The sequence below is a fragment of the Haliotis rubra genome, unplaced genomic scaffold (genome assembly GCF_003918875.1).
Source record: "Haliotis rubra isolate DU_JTF1 unplaced genomic scaffold, ASM391887v1 Scf2420, whole genome shotgun sequence".
NCBI lineage: Eukaryota > Metazoa > Mollusca > Gastropoda > Lepetellida > Haliotidae > Haliotis > Haliotis rubra.
In genome coordinates, this window is record NW_025766471.1 from 12,169 (window position 1) to 28,591 (window position 16,423).

Genomic DNA, 16,423 nt, shown 5'->3' on the forward strand with positions numbered 1-16,423 from the left:
TGGGCACAAATGTGCTCCAAAGCTGGTCGGCGTCCACGTTTCATCCGTAGAAGGTCTTGAGAGAACGCGCAAAACGTGTCAAACCCAAGATCAAAACGTGAGAAATGTGAGGGAACCCATCAGAACGCGACAGGCCGGGAGGAAACGTAATGGCATCCGTAATGGACTGTGGGCCGAGCAGCAGTGCGTCTTTGAGCTTCCGAGACTCAGCAGCCCGTTTATCCCAACGGCCCATCACTGATACAGTGAGAAAACTTAGCAGGACCTAACAAAACTTGGCTTTGGAGAGATAAAGTGGCCAAAATCTCACAGCGCACCTCGAAAGCTACCCTCTCACCACTACGCATGCTGTTCATGCCGTGCACAGTGTTATACAGGAACAAGCACATCACTAACCATGTGATTTGCACAATGTTACTTTTTGTACTTTTGAATGTATTACTGCGAACTCTGATAGCACAACTGGGGTTGTTTGTTTGCTTTGCCATATTTCCTCCTGTTATCTAGCGTGGATTTTTCTACTGTTACAAAGGAAATACGTACATATTTCAATTGTTTGTTCATGATATATATAGATAACACTAAACAAGAGGCGTGACGTATCGATTTATTCACTGTACTTTGTGTAGCCTTTATTAATGTAACATTTCGGTCATTTGCATACACATTCCACTTACTTCGCCAACAACTGATAACGTTTATGAATCATCGCTACTTCTTCTGTGTACATCGGTTTTTGTTAAGCGGAGAGGACCAGGCTCTTCCTGCTGCATCAGAAGGATGTGCTGGATGTGTCAGCTTGGTTTTCATACAATGGCGAGGGTCCTGAGAAGCAGATAGATATTTCAGAATGAGTTTAGTTTTACGCCGCTTTTAGCAACATTCTAGCAATATCACGGCGGGACACAAGAAATGGGCTTCACACATTGTACCCATGTGGGGAATCGAACCCGTGTCATCGGCGTGACGAGCATACGCTTTAACCACAAGGCTACCCCGCCGTTTCAGATATTTTAGAATTTTTCAGTGCGTGTTATAATGATGGCAACGTTCATCGAGCTAGCGGGTTGTACACTATCTGGAATAAATTCGTAAATTAATCTGGTATGGGTAAGAGGTATTATACCATCAGTTGAGCCATGTGGTGTTGGGATGTTTTGGTAAGCATCACTTCGGACTGGATCTGTTGTCCTCAGATGCTCATATTCCTTAGGTCCTTCTGAAATTAGTGCGAACGGTTCTCGGTAACAAATCAAACAACTTGTAATCGCAGAAACTATTCCGTAAGACTCAGTGGCAAATGTGTTATTCCTAGACATGTCCTATGGAATCATAGATATTTCATGTAAATTTAATTTCCCTTTTTCATTTACCTCTGAACCTGGTGCTGGCCTGAAGGTCTTCGTACTCGCTCCTTCTGCTGTCACCGATGTCTGAGTATGTGTGATGGATGTCTGAAACAACATAAACATGACCTAATTTAAACAAAGTATATGACAGTTTTGCTCATGTCTGGGACATAACACAAGTTTAAAACCGTAAATATTGAGGTCATTGCTATAATCTTATCACTTTGCTTGGGATCAATGTAAACAATCGGATTTAATCCAGATCTGTTTCTATATGCATCGCATACCTTGGTCAGCATTTATTGACCTGCAATAGAAAAAAAGAAACATATGATTATCAATACGTCGAAAAAGCACAGTATGTCTTTTATACAACCATTCAATTCTGACATGTTAGCCTCTAATTATTCACCGACACTCAGTCATAAGATGTTGAATTAAAATGTCAAGGTATGGTAATTGATATATTTTCTGACTTTTAGATTACTTACGTTTGGCGTTTACCGGAAACAGCGTCTGAACCTTCAAAATGCAAATAGAAAATTACAATACGCTTGTTATCTTAAAACGTGAAACAATTTATCATTTATGAATGGAAATATCTCTGTACTTTCTACAGCATTTCTTAAATTCCTGCAATGATTCATTCACATATTTACATGGTTCATATATGTGCTAATGACTAACTGGGATATGTTTTAATACTAAGTAAGAACCTTTGAGTACAGGACCTACCTCGGGGCTTGACAGAACGTTGACGGTAGAACACTACTGATGTGATGGCAAGACTTATGATCATTGGCAGTGCTACTCCAAGGCCAACACCGACACCAATGCCCAATCTATCGGACACTTGTGTTATGCAAGAACATGCTGAAAAAATATGAGATTTGACTTTATATGATGTGGATAAATTCTTTCGATCAGTTAGGAGTATAGGTGATCATAGTGTTAATTATTTCAATGAAACATACATTGTAATGTTTGCCTATTTGACAAATATATGTCAGTAATCAGGTCTTACTTTCTTGGCCTGCTGTCGTAGCGTCTCTGACAACGTTGCTGCTTGTTCCGCGTATATTCCGTGCAGATATTTGGAACATGTACTCTGTGTTTGGTTTCAAACTATTGATGTGGGAGATTAGCCATTTTCCTTGTCCCGGATCCGGAATCCCTTGTTTCCAGACCCTCCAGTCGCTGCCAGATGCACGGTACTCAACACTGAACGTCTGTGGGGAGCCACCATCAAAGTTAGCCTGCCACTGAAGCCACACTGATGTTGATGTGATGTTGTGTATCACCGTCTCATCTGGAGCCAGTGGCGCACCTGCAGTTGAGTATCAATCCTCATTCGCATTGGGGAGCCCCTTATTCCCAAGACTTGACATCTCTATTAACTGAATTTACTATTGTGTATGTATGAACAAATGGAAACACAAAGTTACATTTATGTTTCATTTAGCATAGTTGGGTTTGTTCTGAAACGGGGCGGCTGGGTAGCCTATAGCTAGTGGTTAAAGCGTTTGCCCGAAGGCCCGGGTCCGATTCCCCACATGGGTACAATGTGTGAAGCCCATTTATGGTGTCCCCCGGCGTAATATTGCTGGAATACTGGTAAAAGCTGCGTAAAACCATACTCTCGATCTCACACTCACTCTATCAATATGTGCACATCACCTGCAGGCGCTATGGTGTAAACTAGCTGTGTTCGCCCCACGTCGTTTGTAGCTTCAACAGAATACTTTCCATATTCTGACACCTGTCTGACCATGACTTGCAGCACTGACTGTTGCCCAGATGTGATGACCGTGTGGGATGTTGAGTTGGGTATCGGAACAAGCTGATTATCTAGGTAGGCCAGCCACTTGAACACAGGCGGAGGGTTACATACAATAGCAGCTTTTAATGACGCCACTTCATTCAGGCCTCTGTACAATCGGCTGATGAAGGGGACCCGAGTGTCAAGCCTGGGAGCACCTGATACGTAATGAAGTGAGGCGAAGAGATGAACAGTGTCATTCAATCATTTCTTAACAATTTGTTTAGATTTGGATCAATAAATACCTCAACAAAGAAATCAAAATGATATTTAATATGGCGTTAAACCCTGCTCATTCACTCACTCACTCTCTCACTCACTTCTGTTAGTATGATATCTTTGTAAGTATGTAATTTCTAGTTTTCACCAAAATACTGACTTACAGAGAACATCGAGGTCATATGAAGCACGTGTTGTTGTTCGCGTGTGTCTGTTGTAAGCCGAGCAGACAAAGGTTCCGTTGTGGAGACACTGAACTCGTTGTATTGTGTAGGAGATGGTGTTGGTGTTTCCTTCTGCCAATGTGGTGTCGTTGTCAATGTTCAACACTGTCAACTCTGCCGCTGGGTGGCTCATAACGTTGCAGTTTAGGGTCAGTGAGTCATTCTCAGTAGCTTCTGACTTCTCAAACACGAGGACAGGGGTATCTAAATCTGGAATAGTTGACATGAAACTTATATACATGTATATACAAAGGACTTAGTTAAGCACCGCCTGACATATCTCACGATTGAATGAGCTCCGATCTGAACCCTTTGGAGCATATCTGGGACATGAATGGTCGTCGTGTGCAACAAAGGGATCCTCCTGTACAGAACCTGGCCCAATTGGAAGCTGCTTTGCACGATGAATGGCTTAGACTGCTCAGAGGATCAGGAGTATCACGAGGCTGACAGGGAGTATGAGGGGGGAGATTGCTGTCTTTAACACAGTCACATTGAGGTTACACTCGGTATTGACCTTGAATCGTGTAAGACACGCAAAATGACATTTTGAATATTTACATTCACCAATAAACTGAACACTAAACGTATGAGGGCCATACTTGTACAGACATGGTTTGCATGTCAGTGGCTCTTTTAAATAAGCAATTATCATAATAAAATCAAAATGGATTCCAATAATTTTTGTCGTCTTTTATGAGTCAAAAGATCAAACGTGTCAAAAAAGCTCATGCTAGTTTTCCATCGTGGTCAGTTTTATGTACATGTTGAAAACCTATCATTGCAAAAAAACAGGGGCTGCTTAATTAAGTTCTCTGTGCATAGATACATGTAGCAGGTCTCATGTTTCGGTGGTAGATATGACGTAATTTTCAGGGCATTATCAATTACAGAAAGCAGAGGTATGTAGAATGTAGAATATACCCGATCGACGTTACCTGACGCACGTGATTTGTTTGTTTGTTTGTTGTTGTTTAACGTCGCACTCAGCAATATTACAGCTATGTTGGTCTGTAAATAATCGAGTCTGGACCAGACAATCCAGTGATCAACAGCATGAGCATCGATCTACGCAATAGGGAACCGAGGACATGTGTCAACCAAGTCAGCGAGCCTGACCACACGATCCCGTTAGTCGCCTCTTACGACAACCATGGGTTACGGAAGATCAATATTCTAACCCTGATCTTCACGGGTGACTCTGGACCAGATAATCCAGTGATCAACAGGATGAGGATTGAACTCCGCAAATGGGATACAATGACATGCATCAACCAAGTCAGCGAACCTGACAACCCGATCCCGTTAGTGACTTCTAAGGACAAGCGGGAGCTGCTGAAGACCAATCTAACCCGGATCTTCGCGGGTCTTGAGGCACACGAGTTGTCTGACTTACATTGAACATCTACAGAGACTTGTGCCGTGCCCTGTTGTTCTGATCCTCCACCTGGTGATAGAAAGTTGCTGGCAGTACAGATGTAGATCCCTCCCTGACTCCTGCTGATGTTGCTTCTATCCAGCACAGCCCCAGTACTGACAGTAGAACCACCATGGGTCCACCTGTAGGTTGTGATTGGCGGGTTGCCTGGTGTGGTGTAGGTGCTGCAGTTTATCCTGAGACGAGATGATTCATTCACTTTGTAGACGCCCTGGAGTCCAGATATGGATGGCGCATCTGTCAACGGGTTTGATTAGGAATATAATGTCTTCTGAATGACAGTAAGATATAAAATATTAAAATATAACATCGTCTTCTTCTTTTTTGATAGAAGCTATACTCACAGAGTACATCCACGTGGACCGAGGCCGAGTCTGACCCCTGGGTGTTGCTGGCAGTACAGATGTAGTTCCCTCCCTGACGCCTGCTGATGTTGCTTCTATCAAGCACAGACCCAGTACTAACAGTAGATCCACCATAGGTCCACCTGTAGGTTGAGATTGACGGGTTGCCTGGTGTGGTGTAGGTGCTGCAGTTTATCATGAGACGGGACAACTCGATCACTTGGTATGTGGACGGGAGGCCAGATATCGATGGTGCATCTGGTTTAGTGTCAGAAATGCAGTTACATTTTAAACTATACTGAAACGGTATGAAAGCCAATACAAATTACAAACTATATTAAAGAAAAATAGTTATTTCATTGTCATCACGTTGTGTTGCAATAGGAATTACCATAGGAATGCGTACATATCTGTGCTTATATGTACTTTATTATGTAAATGTAAAGATAAACACTGACTACGTTACACTTTCTGTGTACACTCACACAAAATGGTAGCATTGACGTCAGCATAACTACTTCCGGATACTCCATCCACTTCACACATGTATGTCCCAGCATGGCTGGAGTTGACGTGACTGGCAGGCAGCTGGATGTCGAGGGAGGAGGTGTAGTCACCAACAAACACGCCCTTGTTCTGCCAGGTGTCCAGGAACACAACTGTCTGACCAGTCACTGATCCACTGGCTATGTTCACTGTAGAGCTGCCCTCTCTTTTCCTCCATGAGAATGCAACAACAACATCCCCAGGTGTCACTGTGTAGCTGCACCTGAGAGTCAGAGCCTGCTGGTTGGGTATCCCTGTACCTCCTGACCCTGAGACAGTCACTGCTCCCTCAATTCCTGTGACAAAACTCCATGACATAAGTACGAAAGCCCAATTGTGCCACTTTGATAGCATAAATATTTGTCACAGACATTTGTCGTTATTCATAATATTTGCTTTACTTCTCGTTATTGCAATAATTTTCTCAAAATTTCGGGCTCTTAAAAACACTTGAAATTTCGAGAAACTAATCAAAATAACCAGCAAATAATCGAATCAATGTGAACAAAATAAATAATTGAAATAAAGATAAATTTCTTTCACAAAGTGTATTTATGCTCCCAGTCTAAGTAAACTCAGTATTATTCGTTACACTAACAAACTCTGGTAGAATGTCGCGTCAGCTAACCTTTTCAATTGACCAATTAGAGCACAGCTTACCAAATCGCGAACGTTGACATTCGCACATACCTTTGAACTTGTACCTCGAAAAAGTTTGTACTCGAACGGTTCCGATGCTATTTTCTGTACGATCGCTTCCGAGTCATGCACATGGAGCACGCCATAACAGTGAGTAAACAGTCGCTGAAAATAGCGTTTTTGTCAATATCCAAGGATGGCAGCTTGCGGAAATATTAACTAATGGTAACCATGTCATCAGAAGCCCTAAACGTATATTCTGCAGATGAAATTAATATCTGTGTTTTATGCGGATTTTCGGTCGTTGAGAGAGAGATCAGTATCAGTGACCGGGGAATTTTGTAAGCCCCGCGGAACCCTAAACAGTAGCTGTTGTTTGATTGGTTAAATCTGTTCGGCCTTCTCGCATTTCATTGGACGGTCATAGGCTGCTAAAAGGTTAGGTGACGCGACCTTCTTTTAGGGTTTGTTAGACTCAGTATAGCAGTGTAACGAATAATACTGAACCTAAGTTTTCTTAGACTTATGCTCCCGATGTTATAGCGTTAGGTTTTTTTGCATGAAGGCGAAGGAGAAGTTCCGTTTTATCAGGCTTCTTCATTCCTAACAACGGAAGTGTAAGACATCTACAAACTGACATCTCAACTCACATTTGTGGAGACCGAAACGCATTACTTTCCTCGTTGACACAAAGCTATTCAGTCATACTCTCTCAATAATCGCATTTTAGATGCGAAAGATTTGAATGAATAAGAGTGATATTTTACATTAAAGACATTTGGGAAAAATGGATAAAGGCATAATAAACATCACTATATATATAATTGAATTTCGCGCTGGATGCCCATCTGACAGGCAGCCATGTTTGTACGTAATAATATGGCCACCCACTACCCAGCTACACCTACCTGTGATTATCGCAATGAATACATGTATATGCAGTTTATATGAAGCGATTACTTCAGAGGTCATCTTCACTGTCCGCCAAGTCCGACTTTAACACTTCCCGTCCGTCAGGTCGACACAGACGTAGAGATTTCAATGTGAAAACAACCTAAAGTGTTCACAGGTGCCCGGTCTTCAGACATAAACTTCCTGGTTGGCGCCTATAAATAACGAGTCAAAGCTTGTCACAGATCCTATTACCCAGCGCATGTACTGAACAGTGCATTTAAGTGTACAAACAGACCTACCTACATACCTGTGATTGGCGGGATTTAGGGTGTTTGCAGCACATTTCGTCATTGAAAGTTTACGGCATAATGAATGAGGATATCAGTGCGTTTCTGTTATCAAAAGGCACTGAAATGTCCCCAGTTGAAAGAACAGTAGACTGTACACAAACGTGACATACTTGTCCTGAAAAGCACATGTATACATTATGGGACAATCGAGAAGATATGTTACTGTATTATTCAAACCAGTTTTCCACACTGGTCCCTGAACAACCCGGCTGACGAGAGTTAACACATGTATACAGCTCACTGTACAATGGCCAATACCGATCATTCTAAAGACCTTATTGGGGGCGGTGGGGTAGTCTAGTGGTTAAAGCGTTGGCTCGTCACGCCGAAGACCCGGGTTCGAATCCCCACATGGGTACAATGTGTGAAGCCAATTTCTGGTGTCCCCCACCGTGATGTTGCTGGAATATTGCTGAAAGCGGCGTAAAACTAAACTCAGTCAGTCAGCTAAAGACCTTATTGACTGCTATATGCAGATCAGTGTGCAGACCCCTTTACAGGTTATAGTCTCTGTACAGTCCCCGATAGTGAATACAATTGGTGAGGTGAAATGGGGTTTAACGTAGTACTTAAGAATATTTCGCTCATAAGACGACGTGCGTATGTATGTGTGGCTGCTTGTACTAGCCCACACTTAAGCTGGTTTTATAGTGCTAGCTCTCTGAGATACCATGCCGCAGTTAAGTATGAATACCCCACTCAGACACATTATACTGACTCCGAGCCGGCCAGTCCTTGATGTACCCATTAATGCCGAGCACCAATAAGTACCATATTTTAACGTCTTTTGGTATGATGCGCAAAGGGATCGAACCCGCGACCTTCAGCTCTCCGGGCGGACGCTCTAACGCACAACGGTGGCGGTCCGTGAATACAAGAACTACATATCAGAACTTATGATAGTGATCAGTACGAATTATCAGACAAAGGTCGATCCTTCACCCTGTATGTTAAAGCACTAAAGCATCCCGGCCTCACCCCAGAGGTTTAGTCTTAGCAAAGTATATATACGTTGAGCACGTATTTATGAATTCCCATCAATTAGTGACGATACCAGGTATTCGCATTTATTCCATAGGTGTAAGCATGCCACGCATTTATTCCACAGGTGTAAGTATGCCACCCATTTATTCAATAGGTGTAAGCATGCTACGCATTTATTCAATAGGTGTAAGCATGCCACGCATTTATTCCATAGCTGCAAGTATGCTACGCATTTATTCAATAGGTGTAAGCATGCTACGCATTTATTCAATAGGTGTAAGTATGCCACGCATTTATTCCGTAGCTGTAAGTATGCCACGCATTTATTCCATAGGTGTAAGTATGCCACGCATTTATTTCATAGGTGTAAGCATGCTACGCATTTATTCCATAGGTGTAACTATGCCACGCATTTATTCCATAGGTTAAGCATGCTACGCATTTATTCCATAGGTTAAGCATGCTACGCATTTATTCCATAGGTTAAGCATGCTACGCATTTATTCCTTCCATTCCTTTCTTCCTTCCATTCCTTCCTTCCTTCTTCCCCTTTCCTCCTTCCCTTCCTTCCTTCCATTCCTTCCCTTCCTTCCTTCCCTTCCATTTCCTTCCTTTCCTTCCTTCCTTCCTTCCTTCCTTCCTTTCCTTCTTCCTTCCTTCCTTCCTTCCTTCCTTCCTTCCTTCTTCCTTCCTTCTTTCCTTCCTTCCTTCCTTCCTTCCTTCCTTCCTTCCTTCCTTCCTTCCTTCCTTCCTTCCTTCCTTCCTTCCTTCCTTCTTTCCTTCCTTCCTTTCCTTCCTTCCCTTCTTCTTTCCTTTTCCTTCTTTTCTTTCTTCTTCCTTCCTTCTTTCCTTCCTTCCATTCCTTCCTTTCTGTGTGTGTGTGTGTGTGTGTTGTGTGTCTCTGTGTGTGTGTGTGTGTCTGTGTGTGTGTGTGTGTGTGTCCTGTGTCCTGTCTGTGTGTGTGTGTGTGTGTGTGTGTGTGTGTGTGTGTGTGTGTGTCTGTGTCCTGTGTGTCTGTCTGTGTGTCTGTGTCCTGTGTGTGTCAAACTAGTCAACTGTAGAAACTGGTTTATTTTACATGGGTACATATATTTATCGTGTTCACAATTATTTTACATCTGTACATGTATGTATCCACATGATACATTTCCATGGGAGTTCTCCATCTTTATTTACCTCTGCAAAGAAACAGGTAAGTGATGAGTTATTCTTCCAGACTCAGGAAACTAGCCTCTCTACTCCACTGAAACCCTTACCACGCAATATTATTATTAATAATAAGTGTAAGCATGGAAACCAGCATTCAAACAAACTAGTCAACTGTATAAATAGCACACGTGAATATCTGGTTAGTCTTCAAGTAACCCATGCTTGTCGTAAGAGGCGACTAACGGGATCGGTTGGTCAGCCTGGTTGATACATGTCATTGTTTGCCAACTGCGTAGATCGATGCTCATGATGTTGAGTGCTGGATTGTCTGGTCCCGACTGTAATATTTACAGATCGCCGACAGTGTAATATTGCTGAGTGCGGAGTTAAACAAGAAACAAACAAAACATCAATTAACCATTCATATCATCTCAGTTTATCCTGCCATTATCATTCGTTTTGGTAACAAATGCACAGGTAAGGCGTATATATACTCACAAGCGAAGAGAGAGAGAGAAGGAGGTGAGGTGAGGTGAAATTGGGTTTAACGTCGTACTTGAGAATATTTCGCTCATATGACGACGTGCATGCGTGTGTATGTGTATGTGCGGCTGTTTGTACTAGCCCAGACGAGGCTGGTTTTATAGTGCTAGCCCACTGAGATACCATGCCGCAGTGAAGCATGAATACCCCACTCAGACACATTATACTGACTCCGAGCCGATCAGTCCTTGTTGTACCCATTAATGCCGAGCGCCAGGCAGGGACCAACAAGTACCATATGTTAACGTCTTTTGGTTTGACGCGGTCGGGGATCGAACCCGCGACCTTCCGCTCTCCGGGCGGACGCTCTAACCACTACACCACGGAGGCGGTCAGAGAGAAGGAGAATGAGTAATACACGTCATAGGCAGACAGGTGGATGATGGGCAGACAAACAGACGCACAGACACATAGCGATTCTAGTTTCGTAACAGCATCAGATCAGTGTGATAAAAGCTTCAACAACATCACATTGCCATAATTCTCAGAGTATAGGTTATTCCATACTTAGGCGAACTGTCAATAATGGTGCTGAGTATAGTAGGTTACATGTAGGTGGGCGACAAGTCAATAATGACACTGTGTACAGTTACTTACATACCTAGGCGACCCTTCAGTTATGAAGCTTAGTATAGTTACTTACACGCCAGATCCACCAGGTCCAAACGCACGATGTCCACAAAGACAGTGGCCGTCGAAGCAGTGGTGATCACGGTTGGGTGGACACCCACAACTGTCGCAGTCGTCGCGAGCGGAACACGTGTCTGAAATATCAACTTCCATCTTAACATGAGCACTACATTGATGCATCGATACTTTTTCTAAGACGATACAGTTATCGATACATTCAAACCTGTATCGATGTTTGGTTTTGGAAGTATCGGTTTAAATATGTTTATGTATCGTTTACATTTTTGTTTGATGTTATGAGAGTTAAAAATGATTATTTTTCATACACAAAGATGGGAAATTAGAACTTTTTAATCTCTGAGAATAAAAAATGTTGATCTTTTCATGGACAATTATAAAATATAAATATTAATGTTCAAAATGTAACTAAATTTAGGCAATAATGCTGCGAAAATAGGTATCATGATACCTATCGAATCGTGACATGGGCATCGTGATACGTACCGATTCATGAAACTTATGTATCGTGACATCCTAACAGACGGCACACACACAGGTGTGATACCCTACGCAGGGTCATGGTTCCCTACTATTGTCCAAACCGCCAGTATCATAACAAACCACTGAAGCTTGCACAGACATTGAGGGTGGCGATATGAAATGGTGGCTTCCATATTTGTGCAAGTCTCGGTGCCTGAGTGAGTTAAATCGCTCACAGGTGCCTCTTTCTAAGTGTGCAGGTTCGAATCGAGGAAAAAAATACCAGCGCATTGAGCATGCACTGGTTGCCTGGATATGTGCGCTATATAAGTATCGTATAATAATAATAACTCAACACAAAACGTTTTGAACTTTACGTGTTGGTACAGGGGAATCTTTCCTCATTAATATGTTAACGGGTGAAATATGAGGACTGGATATTTTTTATTAACTGACATAAATTAACTGACATTAACTTTCCTAAACAATACCTTCACGGAAGAACTTTGCCGAATACAGTTATATGGACCGTTGTTTTGTTAATTGACATACCTGTAAAGCAGGTACCAGGATTGGCTCCAACCAGACAGGTGCACTGTCCATGAGAGCAGGCAAGTCTCGAGGAACTGTCACATGTCAAGTGGGTACAGTCACTATCATCCCTGCAGTCCTCGCTGTAGATCACAGCTGATGAAAAGATAGATCTTAAATAAATATTCGGGCCACAACATCATCTGTGGAGCGTGCAGCTCATATCTTTAAACAACGTTTGTGGATGGATGAGCGAGTTTGGCAGGTTTAACTCAAGTGGGTTTACAGAGCTACGATCCCATCTTGCACTGCAGCCCATGGAGAACATGAGGTGTTTTAGTATACAAGTGCTTGTATACATGCTTCTGTTGACTTAGTAGTGCCATTGTTCCCGTCAGTGGGGGTGGGTATGGGACTCCACTTCCTCAATTATAACGTGGGTATCTAATTGGGTAGCCTTCATGGTGAGGTGGTGCCCCTTAGCGTGAGGTGGACATGTGATTAGGTTCTCCTTAGTGTGAGGTGGACACGTGATTCGGCTCTCCTTAGGTTTAGGTTGGCACGTGGTTGGGTACACGTTATAGTGAGGTAGGCACGTGATTGGGTACACGTTAGGGTGAGGTGGACACGTGATTAGGCTCTCCTTAGGTTGAGGTGGGCACGTGGTTCGGTACACGTTAGGGTGAGGTGGGCACGTGATTGGGTACACGTTAGGGTGAGGTGGGCACGTGATTGGATACACGTTAGGGTGAGGTGGACATGTGATAAGGTTATCCTTAGGTTGAGGTGGGCACGTGATTACGTTCTCCTTAGGGTGAGGTGGACATGTGATTAGGTTCTCCTTAGGGTGAGGTGGACATGTGATTGGGCACACGTTAGAGTGAGGTGGACACGTGATTAGGTTCTCCTTAGTGTGAGGTGGACACGTGATTCGGCTCTCCTTAGGTTTAGGTGGGCACGTGGTTGGGTACACGTTATAGTGAGGTAGGCACGTGATTGGGTACACGTTAGGGTGAGGTGGACATGTGATTAGGTTCTCCTTAGGTTGAGGTGGGCACGTGATTACGTTCTCCTTAGGGAGTGATTGGGTACACGTTAGGGTGAGGTGGACATGTGATTAGGTTCCCCTTAGTGTGAGGTGAACATGTGATTAGGTTCCCCTTAGCTTGAGGTGGACATGTGATTGGGTACACGTTAGGGTGAGGTGGACATGTGATTAGGCTCTCCTTAGGGTGACGTGGACATGTGATTAGGTTCCCCTTAGCGTGAGGTGGACATGTGATTGGGTTCTCTTTAGGGTGAGGTGGGCACGTGATTGGATACACGTTAGGGTGAGGTGGACATGTGATTAGGCTCTCCTTAGGGTGACGTGGACATGTGATTAGGTTCCCCTTAGCGTGAGGTGGACATGTGATTGGGTTCTCTTTAGGGTGAGGTGGGCACGTGATTGGGTTCACCTTGGGATGAGGTGGACATGTGATTTGGCACACGTTAGAGTGAGGTGGACACGTGATTAGGCTCTCCTTAGGTTGAGGTGGGCACGTGGTTCGGTCAACGTTAGGGTGAGGTGGGCACGTGATTGGGTACACGTTAGGGTGAGGTGGGCACGTGATTGGGCACACGTTAGAGTGAGGTGGACACGTGATTAGGCTCTCCTTAGGTTCAGTCGGGCAAGTGGTTGGGTAAACGTTAGAGTGAGGTGGGCACGTGATTGGGTACACGTTAGGGTGAGGTTGGCTCGTGATTGGGTTCTCCTTTGGGTGAGGTGGACATGTGATTAGGTTCCCCTCAGGGTGAGGTGAACATGTGATTGGGTTCTCCATAGGGTGAGGTGGACATGTGATTAGGTTCTCCTTAGGGTGAGGTGGACATGTGATTAGGTTCCCCTTAGGGTGTGGTTGACATGTGATTGGGTTCTCCTTAGGTTGAGGTGGACATGCGATTAGGTTCCCCTTAGGGTGTGGTTGACATGTGATTGGGTTCACCTTAGGGTGAGGTGGACATGTGATTGGGTGCACCGTTAGGGTGATGTGGGCACGTGATTGGGTTCTCTTTAGGGTGAGGTGGGCACGTGATTGGATTCTCCTTAGGGTGCGGTTTACATGTGATTGGGTTCTCCTTAGGGTGATGTGGGCACGTGATTGGGTTCTCCTTAGGGTTAGGTGAGCACGTGATTGGGTTCTCCTTAGGGTGCGGTGTACATGTGATTGGGTTCTCCTTAGTGTTAGGTGGGCACGTGATTGGGTTCTCCTTGGGGTGAGGTGGGCGGGTGATTGGGTTCTCCTTCGGGTGAGGTGGGCACGTGATTGGGTTCTCCTTATGGTGAGGTTGACACGTGATTAGGTTCTCCTTACAGTGAGTTGAGCATGTGATTAGGTTCTCCTTAGGTTGAGGTGAGCACGTGGTTGGTTACCTTTTGGGTGAAGTGGGCATGTGATTGGGTTCTCCTTAGGGTGAGGTGGGCATGTGATTGGGTACACGTTAGAGTGAGGTATATTATATATGTGATTGTGAAACCGTTAGGGTGAGCCGAGTATTTGCTTGGTTCCCGTTAGGGTGAGGTGGACATGTGATTGCGATGCCCTTAGGGTTATGTGGGCATGTGATTGGGTTAAGTTAGTTAGGAAATGTGACTGGGTTCCTGATTGGACGAGATCGGTATGTGATATGGTTCCCTCACATGTAACTATATATACATGAAGATGTTATAACAACAATACATCTAGAACGACAACAACTGAAGGCAGATCAACATGCTAGTATAAACGTCATCCGGCTACAGATCGCCAATAACTGAAGGCAGATCAACATGCTAGTATCAACGTTAACCGGCTACAGATCGCCAATAACTGAAGGCACATCACCATGCTAGTACAAACGTTAACCGGCTACAGATCGCCAATAACTGAAGGCAGATCAACATGCTAGTATCAACGTAAACCAGCTAAAGATTGCCAATAACTGAAGGCAGATCACCAGGCTAGTAAAAACATTATCCGGCTACAGATCGCCAACAACTGAATGCAGATCAACATGCTAGTATAAACGTCATCCGGCTACAGATCGCCAATAACTGAAGGCAGATCAACAGGCTAGTATAAAAATTATCCGGCTACAGATCGCCAACAACTGAATGCAGATCAACATGCTAGTATAAACGTCATCCGGCTACAGATCGACAATAACTGAAGGCACATCACCAGGCGAGTATAAACGTTAACCGGCTACAGATCGACAATAACTGAAGGCAGATCACCAGGCGAGTATAAACGTTAACCGGCTACAGATCGCCATTATCTGAATGCACAACAACATGCTTGTATAAACGTTAACCGGCTACAGATCGCCAATAAATGAAGGCAAATCTCCAGGCTAGTATAAACGTAAACCGGATACAGATTGCCAATAACTGAAGGCAGATCACCAGGCAAGTATAAACATTATCCGGCTACAGTAACTGAAGGCAGATCAACATGCTAGTATAAAAGTTATCCTGCTACAGATCGACAATAACTGAAGGCAGATCAACATGCTAGTATAAAAGTTATCCGGCTACAGATCGCCAATAACTGAAGGCAGATCACCATCCTAGTATAAACGTTAACCGGCTACAGATCGCCAATAACTGAAGGCAGGCTAGTTTCGATCGGAACGTATTGTACTTTTCCTTCCTGCATGAACCCTAACTGGATTTACATCATTCCCTGGTTATAATTGACGAGTTTAGCCAAAACTGAAGAATATACTACGCTTAAAACTATGGCATTCAAAGCAATACGTCGAATGATCATGTAAAAAGAGCAATACAAATAAACACTTGTCATAATTGTATATTTTTTAATATATAATCTCAGCTAATGTACACGTTATGTAACTCATGAATGTAGTTATAATTTCTACTCACCAAAAAGAGTGCACACAAAGACGAGAAACAGTGTAACTTTCATGTCTGAGGGTTGAGGAAATACTTTCAGAGTAATGTCTTCATACGGTTGATCCTCTTATATACTTCTTTTGCCCGTGATACCAACACCAATCCCGTGAGCCACAGTCACGATTTTGTGATTCTATGTACAGCAGCTGCATGCAAGACTTGTCTTCCCGTGGGTGATTATGTCATGGCATGTAGATAAAGGTATAGGCAGCACACGGGTTACGTAGCTCTAATGTGTCATTTGTCGGGATCTGATGACCTATATGTCACATATGTTGTTAAATGAAAAAATAACAAAAATACCACGATTTGATTCAAATATTATCACAAAAACATCTCAGTAGAAACAA

The 16,423-nt window shown here is 43.6% G+C and overlaps 2 protein-coding genes across 4 annotated transcripts; both read right to left on the reverse strand.

Moving 5' to 3' along the window:
• Positions 1 to 593: 593 nt before the first annotated feature.
• On the reverse strand, positions 594 to 8,008 carry LOC124278864 (nephrin-like). Of its 3 annotated transcripts, none has more exons than XM_046714648.1 (14): positions 7,780 to 8,008; positions 7,487 to 7,684; positions 5,879 to 6,235; positions 5,394 to 5,651; positions 5,008 to 5,286; positions 3,552 to 3,821; positions 3,027 to 3,326; positions 2,374 to 2,676; positions 2,085 to 2,222; positions 1,841 to 1,871; positions 1,637 to 1,656; positions 1,374 to 1,454; positions 1,127 to 1,219; positions 594 to 825 (listed from the first exon to the last, which is right to left on the reverse strand). In XM_046714648.1, the coding sequence occupies exons 2-14, from the start codon at positions 7,548 to 7,550 to the stop codon at positions 773 to 775; spliced, it is 2,247 nt and encodes a 748-aa protein (XP_046570604.1). In that variant the 5' UTR covers positions 7,551 to 7,684; positions 7,780 to 8,008; the 3' UTR covers positions 594 to 772. The 3 variants fall into 3 exon arrangements, with proteins under 3 accessions (XP_046570604.1, XP_046570605.1, XP_046570606.1); XM_046714649.1 differs by having other exon boundaries at positions 7,772 to 8,008; XM_046714650.1 differs by lacking the exon at positions 7,487 to 7,684 and having other exon boundaries at positions 7,772 to 8,008.
• Positions 8,009 to 9,859: 1,851 nt separating this feature from the next.
• Positions 9,860 to 16,199, reverse strand: LOC124278862 (serine protease inhibitor Cvsi-2-like). The gene is made up of 4 exons (XM_046714645.1): positions 16,044 to 16,199; positions 12,161 to 12,295; positions 11,142 to 11,262; positions 9,860 to 9,984 (listed from the first exon to the last, which is right to left on the reverse strand). Exons 1-4 carry the CDS (start codon positions 16,084 to 16,086, stop codon positions 9,975 to 9,977), a joined length of 309 nt encoding a protein of 102 aa, XP_046570601.1. The 5' UTR covers positions 16,087 to 16,199; the 3' UTR covers positions 9,860 to 9,974.
• Between the last annotated feature and the right edge of the window lie 224 nt (positions 16,200 to 16,423).